The 15559-nt window shown below is 37.1% G+C and overlaps 3 protein-coding genes across 5 annotated transcripts in view; 1 reads left to right on the top strand and 2 right to left on the bottom strand.

Moving 5' to 3' along the window:
• Positions 1–6: 6 nt before the first annotated feature.
• On the bottom strand, positions 7–1794 carry LOC104600624 (uncharacterized). The gene has a single exon (XM_019198305.2). It carries the CDS (start codon positions 1137–1139, stop codon positions 141–143), a length of 999 nt encoding a protein of 332 aa, XP_019053850.2. The 5' UTR covers positions 1140–1794; the 3' UTR covers positions 7–140.
• Positions 1795–7940: 6146 nt separating this feature from the next.
• Positions 7941–8813, top strand: LOC104600625 (17.1 kDa class II heat shock protein-like). The gene has a single exon (XM_010263682.3). It carries the CDS (start codon positions 8092–8094, stop codon positions 8566–8568), a length of 477 nt encoding a protein of 158 aa, XP_010261984.1. The 5' UTR covers positions 7941–8091; the 3' UTR covers positions 8569–8813.
• A 2608-nt stretch (positions 8814–11421) lies between these two features.
• The window catches only part of LOC104600626 (midasin-like protein), a 98096-nt gene continuing 93958 nt past the window's right edge, over positions 11422–15559 (bottom strand). For all 3 annotated transcript variants that reach the window (XM_010263685.2, XM_010263686.2, XM_010263684.2), the window contains exons 72-77: positions 13724–15460; positions 13327–13608; positions 12606–12785; positions 12424–12522; positions 12197–12322; positions 11422–12052 (exon numbers count right to left, since the gene is read on the bottom strand). In XM_010263685.2, the coding sequence (XP_010261987.2) occupies positions 12020–12052; positions 12197–12322; positions 12424–12522; positions 12606–12785; positions 13327–13608; positions 13724–15460 (2457 nt within the window). In that variant the 3' untranslated portion in view covers positions 11422–12019. The remainder of the gene's footprint in view (positions 12053–12196; positions 12323–12423; positions 12523–12605; positions 12786–13326; positions 13609–13723; positions 15461–15559) is intronic.

Below are 15559 nucleotides of genomic sequence, written 5' to 3' on the forward strand. Positions count from 1 at the left end.
TACATATATAAAACTGAGAAAATGAAATAAACAAAAATAGAGAAGATTAGAAGACATCGATTTATTAAAAACCTGCATTCACTTTATTTTCAACAATCATCTCCAGGCTACACAGGAAAGCTAACAGAATCAACGTAGGATCACGTCAAGTTCTCTTGATTCTTGGCAGAAAGTCGTTTCAGGAATTCGTAAGTAGTGATCATGGTGGTTGCAGACATGGACATGGAAGCCCACCTCGGGCCTACTCCCCTGTAACAGGCGGTCCACCCACCTTCCCTAACCAAATTCCTTACCGTCTGTCCAATTGTCAGGGGCCGGCGACAACCGTTCTCCTCTCCATCCAATACCTGCAGTCTGGTCTTGATGGTATCCAGTGGCATTGTAATTATAGCCGAAACGCCGCCCGCCATGGCTGCACTCACCCCCTGAACTGCCACCACTGTCTTGGAATCCGGCCGGAAGATGCCGCCACTGCCACCGCTGCTGCCCATATTCTTTCTGCTCTCCTCTTCTTTTTTATAGAAATAGCAACTAATTCCACCCCACAGGAGTCTCTGAGCAACAGAATACGATGCCCACCAGGCAGCATTTGACGGTGCGTAGGTTAATATGGATATCCCAAATCCCCTGTACAGTCCTCGCAGTCCATCAGTCCTCAGAATTTTTCGAAATGCATCAATTCCGCCGTGGTACTTGCAAGGTGACATATTGGGGTTACTGGGATTGCTGCTTCTGTTGCTCTGAACCATGAGTCTTTGGCTCACGACGTCGATCGGGGTCCAAACGAGCTGTGATGCCATGGCTGCACTAAGGCCTGCAGCAGCGTTGGCAATCGCTGCGGCCGTTGGCTCCGGGAGCCCCAACCGGATTGTGGCAGTTCCAACGTTGCTCTTGGTGACTTCGAGCGCTGTCATGTAGAGCGCCCGAGCCGGGATTGTTCCCATTAGAGATGTGCCGAAGCCTCTGTACAGACCTCGGAAACCCTCGTGACGTAGGATCGAATACGCTGTTTTCATGCAGGAGACACGAGTTTGTGATACCTGTTGCCGAGTCTTGAGGACTACAACAGGGTAAAGCGTGGAAGAGACACCGGAGAAGAGGGCCGCCCCCAGGAAGAAGAACTTAGATTTGTCTAGCATTTGCCAATCGATATCTGCCGGAAGATTGACTTCCGGTGCCGAATATTCCTCGGCGGTGCTCAAATTCGTCTTCGCCACTTTCGGGTATCAGTAGAGAGATACAAAAGTGAACTCAAAAGTTAAAACATTGAATCAATTCCCCTCCTCTTCAACCTTCCCCTCTTCTATTCTGTTTCACTTAAAATCTAAACCCAACTGTACAAATTGAGGAAAAAATCGGCAAAAAAAAAACCTAAGGTTAAGGCCTTAAGGGAAATTAATATACTGTACAATGACCAAAGAGCTACAGATTCAGTACAATTATAATACAGTGGATTGGGCTTACAAATTTGATTTTTCTTTTCCTTTTTCTAAACCAGGTTTTCGATCGAACATCCGTTACCACAAATGGATCGAACATTTCTTGCAAAGAAAATCTGATCCAACGATGTTCCTCGCCCAAGATTTGGATTGATTCCTCATCCCATCCATCTCCAATCACCGACCGGAAAAAATCCGCCGGAGAGAGCAGATCTTGAGGGGATATCTAGGGATTCATTCATCAGAAAATAGAAACTAAAAACAAAATTTATTTACAGTGGATCAATTTAGAGATCATAGAGGGGGGGAGAGGCTTGGCAAAAAGCGGAGGAGTTCGTAGCGACCAGATTCGACAACACAAACTATAAAACTGAGGGCGAAAGTGATAAGGTTTGGAATTTAGTGACTACGACACGTGTCAGATAGTGATTAGACTAGACATCATTTTAGGGTTTCGCGATCGGTAGCACTCGAAAGTGAAGTCTCGACACGTAGACGTAGGCAGATACCGCCGGCGGTGGGCGTCCGTTCGCCGCTCCCCACTACGACAACGGGAGGACAAGTGGGCTTACCGGCACGGTCCAATGACCACCAATCACGATTATTTGGTTGGTATAGCTCGTGTCGCGTCACTACCGCCGTCCTTGGGTTCTGTCAACAAAAGTTATGCCAATCCAATGGTCCTATATATATCGTACTAATAATGCTGGTAGGTGAACCAACATAGATCCATGAAGCCCGGCCCAAGCCAATTTAGTCTGAGCTTGCTAAATGCCAAGGCAGTTTCATTTTGGGCCTGGGTGGGCCCTTGCGTGTTGGTAGGGTTATGTAGGGAAGTTTCCTACATAACAGTGGTCCATGAACTCGTTAAGCATGTAATTTCTTGGTTAGGCCTGGGAAAAAGAAATGGGGTATTATTGTATCAGATAAATTTGAGACCTCACTATGAAGTATGTAGCTTAATGCTGTGTTTGGTGCAATTTTATTTGCATTAGTACAAATGCATGAAAGTGCAAATGAAAAAAAAAATGTAAATTCTCATTTAATTTTATTTTACTTCATGTCTTAATTTATTTAATTTGTACTGCAATCAAACAAAATAAACTAAAATTTGAAATAAAAATAGGTTAGAATTTACATTAAAAATCATTTGCACTATTATAATTTTACATTGGTACAAATTTATTTGCATTGCAATCAAACACAGCCTAAGTGTTTAACTGCCCAAATTAAGGAATTTGATCTATAGTTTTGTTATAAAGAAAAGCTCGTATTTAAGTGTTATGTATTTCGTATTTTTATTTTTACATAGTAAAATTTAATTTTCCTTTTTCTATGGCCCTATCACTTATTTAATTCGATTTTTTACAACCAAATTATTTTCCTTTTTCTTACTCTCTCTAAAGTTTTGTTACTAGTTTAGCTCTTCAGAATTAGCCCTATTCCTTCACAAGCTTGTTTTTAACAAATTTAATTTAGTAATTTGAGAAGCCTCAATTTAGTTCAACAATGATTCTACCTAATCCAGCTACTTCTATGTCCTCATCTATCTATATCTAATTACCTTTATTATCTATACTATATTCTAAAACACAGTTGTTCATATTAGACTTCTCATATTGCTATTTGTTTCCAATCTCTTTAAAATTTTGTTTTTTTTCAATTTTAAAACAAAGAAATTAAATATAAAACTATTTAAATTTATCCACAACCAATTCAGTTAAAAAACTAAATGTAACATCGACACCTTTTTTTAACATTAGCCCATCACATGGTTCTTTTCTATTTAACTAGTAAGTGTGTATGTGCTTTGCACGTGGTAATTCTAGGTGATGATAACGATAGTAATAATGTATTCAAAAATTTTTATAAATATATATTTTTATTTTTTGTTTATATTTTTTTGCTTTTTATTATTAATTAGATGCATATTGCAAAATCCAAATATGATTACATAAACACATCATCTCAATATGTGATAATCAGATTGAGTTGTGAAGTTTCAAGTGTCATTGGCAAGTCACTTGGTTAGATTCTTCTTTTTATAATATTTTATTTTTTGGTGTTTTTTGTTCACTTATAAAAAATGTAAGATTTAAATAGAGGGAATTGAATGAGGTAAAAAGTATTAGTTCAATTTACAATTTAAACTTCACAATTAAATAAAGACTAATTTTAAAAATGAGTATTTTAGTCAAAAAAGTTACATAATCTTATTTATATTTTTAATAGTAGTGTAAATATAGAATTATAGGTGTATTCATTTTTTTTTGTATTTGTTTATATTTTTGTGTAAAAATAATTCCAATATGTCACACTTACTTTTTGTTTAATATAATAATTAATTAATATTATACATGTGCCTGAATGTTCTTTTGCAACATTTATGTTTTTTTTTCATTTTTATGTTTTATTAATTTTTATTATTTATTTATGACATTAAATGTTAATACATTTGACCCAAAAGTTGAACTATTGATCTTTATCAAATAGTAAAATAATTTCATTTTTGGTCAGTTCTAAAGTATGCATTTCATTTTCATTATCAATAAAATTAATTTTTTTATTACAGTTATTTTTTAATTTGATTAATAAAATTATAATAAAGTCTATTTTTTTTATATTTGTTTCTATTTTAAAATTTTATTACTTAACTATGACTTCATAGATTTATCAATTTGATTTGAATGGTTGAATTGCTTAGCCATCACTTGGATAAAGAATGTTTTTATTTTTAGCTAGTTTTAAAATATATGAGTTTATATTGTTAAAAAATGACATAGATCTAATTAGTACAATTTATTGGTGAAAAATAACTTAAATATAAGATTTAATAAGATAAAATGGGAGTTAATACAGTTGAGTATAAGACTTAATGAGAGGGGATTAAATAAAGTGGAAAGTAATAATTGAAGTTACATTTTGAACATTTACAATTAGAGATGGATTAAATATACAAATATGGCCATTATAGTAGCCATTAATGCTATAATAAAATGATTTTTATACCCTTTCTCAAACAAAGAAATAAAGGATAAGTTTAGTCCCAAAAAGTTTCAACTACATTCACACTTTTATATATAGTATAGATATATAACATGAATGCTTGCCTTGGCTTCATGTGTAGACCATAAAAGCTAAATTAGAATATTTTAATAATATCATATAGTACTACTACTTTTCAAAGGATAGTTGTTTAAATATTTAAATATTTGAATTTAGTCATTGAGTTAAATCTAATCTTTATAAAAGAGCACAATAAAAAAATTCCAAATATAAATACTCTGTCAAACTACCTTTTTGGTTTTTTATTTAGACAACAACATCAACACATAAGATGGATTCAGCTTTGAGGGGTTTTTCTTCGACTACAACAACATCAACAACATCTCCCTTTTGTGTGAAAAAAGAAACTAATTTGACAATTTATTATTTATATCACTGGATTGCCAAGTAGAGGGGAAAGAAGAAAGGACATAGCTTTTGAAGCTCTCACCATCTGTAAGCTTTTTCAAAACGTTGTTGACGTAGGTGGTTGAACTTGAATCGTTCAGCCGGCTGAGAGATTGTTCACCTTTTAAAGTCTATTTTCTTGCCAAAATGAAAAAAAAAAAAACGTTGATTAGGTTATGTTGGTATCATTGCTGCTTCTACCTTAAACGTTTGGGATTTGTCAATACAATTTTTTTTTTTGTTTTATTTTGTTTTTGATAGAACAAAGCAAACAAACAAAGCCTAGAACCAGTGGGGCAGAGCACTAGCTGCTGCATCAAGAAAAATAATAAGTGGGCATTATTTTTTCTTTTTTTTTTTTTTTGATTTTGAAAGCAGGAAAATTTGGTCAATGGGATTTTGATTCCTATTAACCAAGAATCCCATGTTCTTTTTTCAGATTTATGTGGGGACCAAGGAAAGTTTATTTTCCTAGATATCACTTACGTAGGTAAGTGGTACCCATCTCCTAGATGTGTAAATAATTTCCCACATAGGGGGAAAGTTGCTAGTACTTGAATGAGATAAGAATGCCCCTTTTAATAATGAATTTTTATGGTTAAAATGGTCATTGCCTTATTTACCTGGAAAATAAAAGAACATGGGTAAATGTGCTTGCCCGATTAAGTAGCTTATCGAAAAGTAAATGTGACCCAAAATTAAACTCCCAAGGGAATAGGGGTGGAATCAGGGGTGGTAGAGGGGAGCCATCCCCCCGCCTTGAAAATCCTTATGGTAGTTATTTAAATCGTATTTTGGCCCTTCTATCCATGTTTACTGGCCCCCTCAATAAAAAAATCCTAGCTTTGCCCCTGCAAGAGAACTCTTCTAAACGAGCAGAAGCCCTATCCTTCATCTCCTTTGCTTGCCAACCAGTTTGCTACAGCATTGCCTTCTTGGTGGGTATGAGTAGGATATCCTCGATGGGGTCCTTTGGACCGGACAGAAACACTCCTCAACTAACACAAGGCACTTCTAAGTTTCTGGGCTGGGCACATTCTGTGCAGTTCACCTATTCACGCCCATACAGCATAGACTGTTGACCCAACGCTAAAGTTTTTCCCTTCCAAAAGATGTTCGAGACACGCTGGAGGATGCCAATAACGAACAAGGAATCTCCTTGTATAACGATGGCGCTGCTTTGGAATTGCAACACTAGTTTGTGGGCTTGCAGCCCACATTTCCGCAAGGCTGGAGGATGTCAATACAATTTTTTGATAAAATATGTTTATATTCATATGAAAAATTCTTTTTTTAGTATTAAATGCAGTACCATTGCCACTTGTGTTCATGGAGCTCTAAATTTTATGTTTCTATTATAAATGTCAACATCAATTAAATGCATACTTTTTTTAGAGTAAGTAGTTACCATGTGACAAAACAATTTCTCCGAACTTTGAATTGATAAATCTCAAATGTTTTTAGTATAAACAACACCAATACCAAACACAATTTCAATAAACAAATTGTTGGTCCAATGAGTAGGGCTTCCAATGGGTTGGATCTATCTGATGGATCCAAACCAACCAAATCGATCATAATGGTTTTAGTTCTATGATAGATAAAAAAGATAATATTAATTAAAAATGTTTGATTTATTAGCATGCTAATAATTTGGTGATTTCTATCATTTTATTAGATTATATTATCAAAATTTGAATTCTAAATTATTATTTAAATAAATAAATATAGTTTTTAGTATAATCGGATTTGGACCAGTAGACCCAATTAATAATCGGTTTAGGACTGATTCTACTTAGACTCAATCTAGATCCAATCTGTTGGAATCCCTACCAATCAATCTAACCGTTGAACCATTTCGACCCGAACAACAGTTCGTAGTTGATAACTATTTTTTTTTATATTTTAAATATGTTATTATGTTTGTGACAACATCATGACTAAGCTACACAAACCATATGATCGAACTGCTAACTTGAAACCCGGAGGCAAAATGATTTGTTGTTGGGTCTTTCTTTTTTAAATATTAGGTGAAAGTAGGGACAAATTTGAATTGAATTAAACCAAGTCAAATTGAATATCTAATTATTTAAGCTTACTCAATAGAAAAACATTAAGGCCTTGTTCTTTTATTTACGGATGTTCTTTTATTTCTCATGTAAATGATGTAATGAGATCAATTCGAACTAGAGACATAAACTTAAATTAGGTTCAACCCTGAAACTCATGTTCAAGATCAGATTGGCTTGAGGTCAATAGTGAGTCAAGCTTTATATAGAAAACCTCTCACGAGTAAAGATCGATTTGAACCGAATTCAATTCGAGCTATTTGAACCGAACCAAATCATACTTTTTAAGAGTAAAGATCAAATAACTCATAAAAAAGCTCTGTTCCTTTCCACCCGAAATTTTGGTTGAATTCTTTTCTTTTTTTAATGTGACGGCTGACGGGATTTCAAGCAATAAAAACTCTTCTCATAGTTTGCAATCACCTAAAGGCTGCTGAATCCAACCTTGCATAACTTTACGACATATCTACGGGAGATATTTCCAATGTACGGCTGATTGTGTGCGGAGAGATTTTGATTGCAAGAGATCGGGAAGTATATAGAGTGTAAATTTTGGTTAAGTGGTTTACTTTTGCCTATATTTGATAATATTACATTTATGCATTACCAAATGACTGATCAATGCATATTTACAGTACAAAATCTTGTATTTTGTATATATTTATATTTATATTTTTATGGAATTGAGCCAAAAATACATCAATAAAAAAGAAATAAATTTACATTCAAATAGACTTTTGATAAAATAAAAAATACATACTTTATTGAAATTTGTGTTTGTATGTATTGGAGCAAAAAATCTATTTGGTAAGAAAAAAATTTATCCGTGTAAATTTTATTCCCAGCACTGATTCGTCCGTGTCTCATTGAGTCATTTGGGAATCGCATGCGACGTCGCAGCATATGTGTCGTTAGAACCTTCCGTAATTTTCTCGATTATGCTAGAATAGAACTACAGAAGGAGATCAATCCAGCAACTTCGCTTTCGACTCGCCTCCTATAAAAGAGTACCTCCATTTTTTCCTCCCTTCAAAGCGCCAGCATCGAACGATCGCAGCGAAGGAAATAAAGCGGACGAAATCTCCGATTATCTCTCAATCTCGGATACTTGTTTCCACTCTCGTGAATCGATGGAAATGGATTTGAGACTCATGGGTTTCGACAGTCCTCTGCTTTCGACGCTCCAGCACATGCTCGATGTCCCTGACGAAGTTGAGAAGTCGCTTAACGCTCCTACACGCAGTTATGTTCGAGACGCTAAGGCTATGGCTTCGACTCCGGCGGACGTGAAGGAATACCCCAACTCCTATGTCTTCACCATCGACATGCCCGGACTTAAGTCCGGTGACATCAAGGTTCAGGTCGAGGACGATAATGTGCTCCTCATCAGCGGGGAACGCAGGAGGGAAGAGGAGAAAGAAGGAGCCAAGTATATCAGGATGGAGAGGAGGGTCGGAAAGTTCATGAGGAAGTTCGTGCTCCCGGATAATGCCAACACCGACGCCATTTCTGCTGTCTCTCAGGACGGCGTGCTTACTGTCACTGTTGAAAAGCTGCCTCCGCCGGAGCCTAAGAAGCCTAAGGCCATTGAGGTCAAGATCGCCTAAGTGAAGAACAAAGGGAAGGCGAAAGAAGTCGTCGGAATGTAATGTTGGCCTAAAGTGTGGGTTTGTTTGATTTGAATGCTATTTTGATTTTGGTTGTTTTGTTGTTGCTGAACTGGGTTAGGTATGTTTCAATTGCCGTCACCGGACTCTGATCACGACGGTGGCAACTCCTATCTATGCGTTGCTCTTTGAATATCTATACCTCCTATTATAACAAGATTTCGTTTTTTTTTTTTCCTGTAAAATCTTTTTGAGTTCCCATTAAAGTTTCTAGGTTAACCATTTACTGAGAAACAAAGAATTTGAACAGGGTACCAATCTGCAACTAACCCATTAGAATTTAGATCCAGTGTCTTCAATCGTTCTCGTTGCTCAAGTTGGAAGGAATGAGATTGCCTATGCATGACCATTAAAGGGAGAACAGACGTTTTAATTATTTACCAGAAAATGAAGAAAAAAGAAATGTAAATTGAGAAATAGGGTATTTGGAAGGAATGGGATTGCCCATGCATGACCACTACAGGGTTAGTTAATTACCAGAAAATGAAGAAAAAAAATGCAAATTGAGAAATAGGGTTTCAGTTTTTTCATAATCAAAACCAGCAACTTCACGAACTGAGGCCCCGTTTCAATTGTTTGGTTGGATGAAATCGGAATCCCATTCTCATTCTGCTGGAATGAGATGGCCACCCCTACCTTAAATGAAACATAACAATAGATCATTCCAATTCGGATTCGTGAGGATTTTGATTCCCTTCCGATTACGACTGTGAACTACATGAACCCTGAAATTTTTATGAGAAAGAAAATTGTTCCACATAGAAATTAGAATATATTATTTTAGGTACGGTTCTTCCTCGTCTGATTCAGAAATGCAATATGATTTCGAACTACCCCGTCTTGTGTGTAGCTCTCTGTAGTTCTACTGAGCTTCCTTCACATATAAGGTTCCACGCTCTATTCTCGGAAAAAGAAAAGTAAACGAACAAATTGGGTGATGTTTTAAATTAAAATGCATCGTCTGCTTCTCTCATAAACTGCAAACCCTTCTTTCCATGGTAAAACCCTTCTCTCACAAGATTATATAAGCTCCATTTTAGAGTGCAGGGAAGAATCCACCATTGATCACTCTTAGCTTTCGGCCATTGATGGAATAGTGAAGGAAAAAGGCGACCCGCGAAAGATGAAACGAATAACCCTTTGAACTGGTTTTAAATTCAATCACATTTAGAGGTTTCGGATGGTGGCTTATTTGCTGTCTTTACTCCCCATGAATCTAAATCCAAGCATTTAAATTTTCAAACAGAAAATGCAGATTCCCAGTCAGATAAAACAATTTTGCTAGGACCTATACTCATGATATGATTAATTGTGTAACCCGCAATACACATTGGTGTGAGCAGCAGATCCCAAATGAGCGTTTTACAGACAATAGAGATAATTGCCTCCATCTGAAGATAAAAAAAAGTTGTAAACGGGGAAACTGCTATACATTTTGGCGGTGTTTAGCAAGGTTTTTAAAATTGACCCGGACAATGAACCAATCAGGGTCCGGTTCCTGGGTTGAATGGTCCAAATAGTTGGCCTGTTCTGTAAAAAGAATAAAACAATGGCCAAAATTGAACAATTCAAATGGTTCAATCATCCGAGTCAGCGGTTTGTTGACTAAATCAACATTTTTTGACAAAAATCCGATTTTGAGGAAAAACAGAATCGGTCACCTAACTAGTTCCCAGTTTTCTGCTCCGGTCCGGTTTTGAAAACTATGGTGTTTAATATGCCTTCCGTTTATTTGATAACCAGTGCCATGGCATTATCAAATTAGCATTTATCCCATCAGGCTGATTCGTACGCATAGGTATTGATAAAAGTTGGTCATGATTTATGTGAATGCCAATTGTCGGAGGAAGCGTCATTTTTAATGCTTCCCCCAATGGTTAGGTACTTTTTTTCGGTTATGAAGACTATTTAATAAATGGAAGCTATACCAAACATATACTTTATCTGCAATTTAATTTAGTACGTGACAAATGTTCGATTGTATTGTTAGTGGTTAAAAAAAAGGTTGCTTCTAATTCCAAACCTTACTCGAAAGGTTCTTGGGTAGATCCAATTCCAAATTCCAGGGTTTGAGGGGTCGATCCTATCTAAACCCGACCTTAATAGAAACGGTCTTTGGTCACTTGGTGGAATTGAAATTACCCATGATTGCCCTACCATTAGGCATCCAAATCTGTCCCCTACTGGAAATTCCAATGCCCCCTACATGAAAAATAAGAAAGCCCAGCCCAAAGACCAAATATCTGAGACCAGCCCGGCTAAAATTCCAGGCCAGGTCAATCCAGGCTTGGATTGGCCCCGCTCAAATTAGAGACCAAATCAGCCCCTCACAAGATTGCCCCCCACAACGTCCCACAACACATCCCTGCAGTGTATTGGGAACATCTCCCGATGATAACATCATCATTGGGAGATGTTCCCGATACACGGTGGGGATGTGCTGTGGAACGTTGTGGGGGGCAATCTTGTGAGGGGCTTATTTGAACCCCTCAAATTACACCCATAATCAAAACCATTTAAAATTTTATATAAAGTATTAATTACCGTCGGGTCGAATATAAATTGGGGCTCAAAAGGTTGGACCTCTAGACCTAATAAGCTTAGGGTCTTGTTTGTTTCTAGGGCATTTTTATTTGCACTGGTGCAAAGTATGGAAGTGCAAATGAATTGGGTGCAGATTTTGGTTTATTTTTTTTTTGATAAAATAGATTTTGGTTTATTTTTATTTCAAGTTTTACCTCACATTGTTTGTTTTCATTGCAGATGTAAAGTATAATAAAGCTTGAAGCGAAATAACAGAAAACCCCAACCAAAAGATTATAAAAATTTCATTATTCTCATTTGTACTCTCATACTTTTGTACTAGTGCAGATGAAATTGCACTCCAAATAAACAGAACCTTACCAACTAAAACCACCGAGAAACTAGAGAAATACAGGAGCACTGGAGACCAACTTGGGGCATTGCTTAATCAAGACAAGCAACTCATTCAAATTTATGGACAAGATGGCAACTAAGTAGAACCATTCTGTCAACACAATGACCGGATTGGGTTCTGGATTTGAGCCATGATGGCTGGCTGGTTGCTGGATCCAGCATTTTAAGACACCCTTGAGAAGTATGATGATGGACCATTCAGAATGAGAAAGAATAGGCCCACTTTAAAACCTTTTAACTTGTCATCCACCATTAGATTCATTGCAATAATATGAATCGATCCATGGATCTCATCTCACTATTTTATTTTCCACCTTTGTGACAGGGCTCAGATCAATGATCTGCAGAAGCTGAACCAGCATACTTCGGAATGTTGTACCCCACTGGTTTGACCTGTTACTTCTCCAGTGGGTTATTAATGATGCCAAGTTATTGCAAGCTTTTCTCTCCTAATTCAGTCTCTTGTGTTTTGCATGAGCTCGAACCACTGCCAACAATACAGATAAATATCAAGTTTATCAACAAATCAGTCATCTCGAAGGTTCAATGGGAGGTAATACACAGAATGCTTGTGAAAGCAGCTATATTTAATAATGGGTCTATTTACGGGGACAAGTCATCAAGGGATTACCTGTCTCAACAAATCAGCAAGAGTCCTAGGAAGTGCCTCAATGTTCTTCAATATGATGTAGTAAGGGAATGGAAATGAATCCAAATATTTTGAAAATGTGATCTTTTCACCTTTGAATGATGCTTCCTGAAGACAAAAAGGCACGAAAGATAAAAGGATGAGATATTAGATGAATTCTTTCTTGCCCTAGTCCACTTATTAGGACATGGAAAAGATATAAGAAATACCATTAGATCCATAATGGACTCCTCTGGGCTATCCAATAGTAGAAATGCGACCATACGTTTCCTACTCAAGACATCTCTAACACACCGCTTTAAGCTTTCCTGATTACAGATTGTAATGGTTTGAGATTTGATGATTCTGAAACAGCAACTTTGTATTTTAAGCATTGACAGAATAAAATTACCTTCTCATGGAATCGGCCATCAGCTATTATCAGAATGAGCTGCTGGAGTGGGTTCTGTCCAGATGGGAGGCGTGCATTTGCTACTGCAGCATCAAGCATGTTGTTCAAATACTTCAACAGATCAACCATAGGCTCATCTGCTATGGTATTTTCTTGCTTGAATGTCAAACTTGATATCATCTGTTTTGAGGCAAATGCACCATCAAGAGACGAATTGAAACATGTACCTATATCTACTTAGTACATTCAATTACAGATCAATGTTTTAAAACGTGGAGGCGTGACGCGAGGTGCTCCATTTCATTTTTCTTTAATTTTTAATAAAATCTTTTATATTATGGAAAATGAAGATGCAAAGCCCCCCAGCGCAGCCAAGGGGGTCCGGGGGCAAAGCCCCCAGCCCACTTTATTTCCCCTTATCTTTTCTTCCCTTCCCTTTCCTTTCCTTTTCTTTCTTTTTCTCTTTTTTTTTTTCCTTCTGTTTCTTTTTCTTTCTCTTCCCTTTCTGGCTTTCTTTTCCTTTCCTTTCTTTTTTTCTTTTTTTTTTCTGTCTTTTTACATGAGGTATGCATGAGGCATACCTCCCACGTCTTTTTAAAAACACTGTTATAGATAGAGGAGATTCTCACTAATATGACATATTATACTTGGGATCTGTCTATATTCCTGTTATTTTTCTTATTTATCCTCAAAAAGAAACTTCAATGTACAGAATACTCACCTTGACCCCAGCTTCTCCAGTAAAAGGCTGATCAAAGTCGTGCAATACTCTTATGTTTCCTTTCTTCCCAAAGCTTGTAACTGCCATCTTCCCCACTTCAAGTTGAGACATAGCACGACATACGGTAACCAAAGCTTCAATAGCAACATCACCACAACGACTCTCAGACATACTACGTGAGTCATCCACAGCAACAACAACTTGGTAATCACGTTTGTTGGGTCGAGTCCTTCTCAACCATATCTTATCTTTACGATAGTGGCTTGCAATGTATGGAATTACCTGATTTTTTTTTTCACAAAACATATTCCAGAATTGAAATTAAAAGAAAAACAATGAGCATTATAATGCAACTTGAAAAGATAAATACGGAAACAGTTGTAACAGATTTCTTTACCTTTTTCATGTTGATTCTCTTTCCAGTTTTGTAATCCCCTTGAAGCTTACTTGCTAGAGTGGGTTGCATTACAAGACGTAACTGCTCAGCCAACTCCTGAGACAACCTTGTTGTGAGTAATTCGTATCTCCTCCAGAGTGCACTAGCATTATTTTTAATGTCATCAGTCACTTCTTCAAGGTTCTTTGCCCTCCCCATCTCCTTGTCACTCACTGAGAGACTCCTGAGTTGCAACACATGCTCACTAAAGTAAGACCTATTAATCGAAACTAAACTGCCTGATAGCCTTCCTGGATCATCATTGTGGTTGTCAACTTCTGGAATTTCTTCCCCTAGAAAATCATTGGTGAGGCCAGAATTTTCCATGCCCTCATCCATTTTGTGTCTTGTCATGGAGGAACCATAACTTTTAATAGGGTGCATTATAGAATCTTGCTTCTCAATCTCCATCTGAGTGACATCTTCCTTCCATTCTGCATGATATTTATCTCCATCAGGCTTCATATCATTTATGTTTTTGTCAATTTGGTCAGATGTAGCAGCACCCAGTGCTTGGTCTGTCCCTTTCTCAAATTCTTGGACAAATCCATATTCATTGGCATTGTCATCATCCATATGATTAGAATCTTCTATGTTATGCACCTGTGAATCAACTGATACTTTGACTCTTTCTTTCCATCCCTCAAGTGCATCACCAACACTTCGATATGGGTTTGGATTGTTTTTTTGAACCGATGAAGAATCATTTTGTGGCAATTGGGCCTTTGGTTGATCGGCAGCCAAATTCCCACTATTGGATGACTCAGGCACTGAGGTTTCCATCTCCGGGAAACCACTGGAGGGTAAGCCTCTTGAAAGAGTATTGCCATTCTGTATTTCACTGTGTCTAGACCATTGCATATCAGCTGCATTACTAGAATCTGCTGCATGTGCATCACCATTCGGTTGTGCAGTAGATTCTGAACTAGGCACATCATTTTGTATTAAGTCAGATCTTCCAAATTCAGGTGCATCTTCACCGTGTCCAGCCAAGTTGACATCTGCATTGTCAGAATCAACTTCTGCTGGATCATTGCTCTCAGCATTCCCAACCACTTCTGTTTCTGCTTCCATTGTGTCCTCATCCATTGAATTGCGCTCTCCATCTTCACACTTCTCATCTTCACCTGTTTCATTATAATCTTCCAGACCAGCTTCTTCCATGGCATCGGAATTCTCACATTCTGGTATTTCTGTGTTCATATCTTCAAAATTTTCATTTTTATCATCAATTTGTAATCCAGTAGGATCAGTAAAAGCTGCATCTTTGTCCATCTTCATGTCATCTGTGTTGAAATTATCATCAGGATCATTGTGACTCTCCTCATTGTTTTGTTTTTCAGATTCGTCAGCATTTATTTCTCCAGATTCATTCATAGAGGCACTGTCTTCCTTTGCTCGGAGCTCCCTGCAACTAGAATCCTTGTCTCTGACAGATGGACCTGATTCATAATTCTCATTTGTGTCATTGGGAGAGCCATCTTCATCCTTATTCCAAAGTTTCTCATCAACAACTTTTCTGTCGTTCCCAGCATCCCCCATTGCAGATTCAAGATTCTCATCCTCACTATCTTCATTTCCATCATCACCAGAGTCCTCACTTACACTAAATGTGTCAGCAGCAAAATCCTGATCCATCTCTATCCCTTTGTTGTTCCTACTAGGGTCCTCATTTGAGGCATCTTGTCCTTCGCTTGACTGCAGCAGTATGGAAGATAAAGAAATTATGAAACACACGCTAAATTTGTAATACATATAAACAGTATTACCTTAGTCCCAAGAAGAAAGAGAGAGAAG

This window comes from Nelumbo nucifera, chromosome 8 (genome assembly GCF_055504915.1).
Source record: "Nelumbo nucifera cultivar China Antique chromosome 8, China Antique-T2T, whole genome shotgun sequence".
Lineage (NCBI taxonomy): Eukaryota > Viridiplantae > Streptophyta > Magnoliopsida > Proteales > Nelumbonaceae > Nelumbo > Nelumbo nucifera.

Coding starts and splice junctions, on each gene's coding strand:
- LOC104600625 (XM_010263682.3), top strand. CDS start 8,092: ATGGAAATGGATTTGAGACTCATGGGTTTCGACAGTCCTCTGCTTTCG.
- LOC104600624 (XM_019198305.2), bottom strand. CDS start 1,139: ATGCTAGACAAATCTAAGTTCTTCTTCCTGGGGGCGGCCCTCTTCTCC.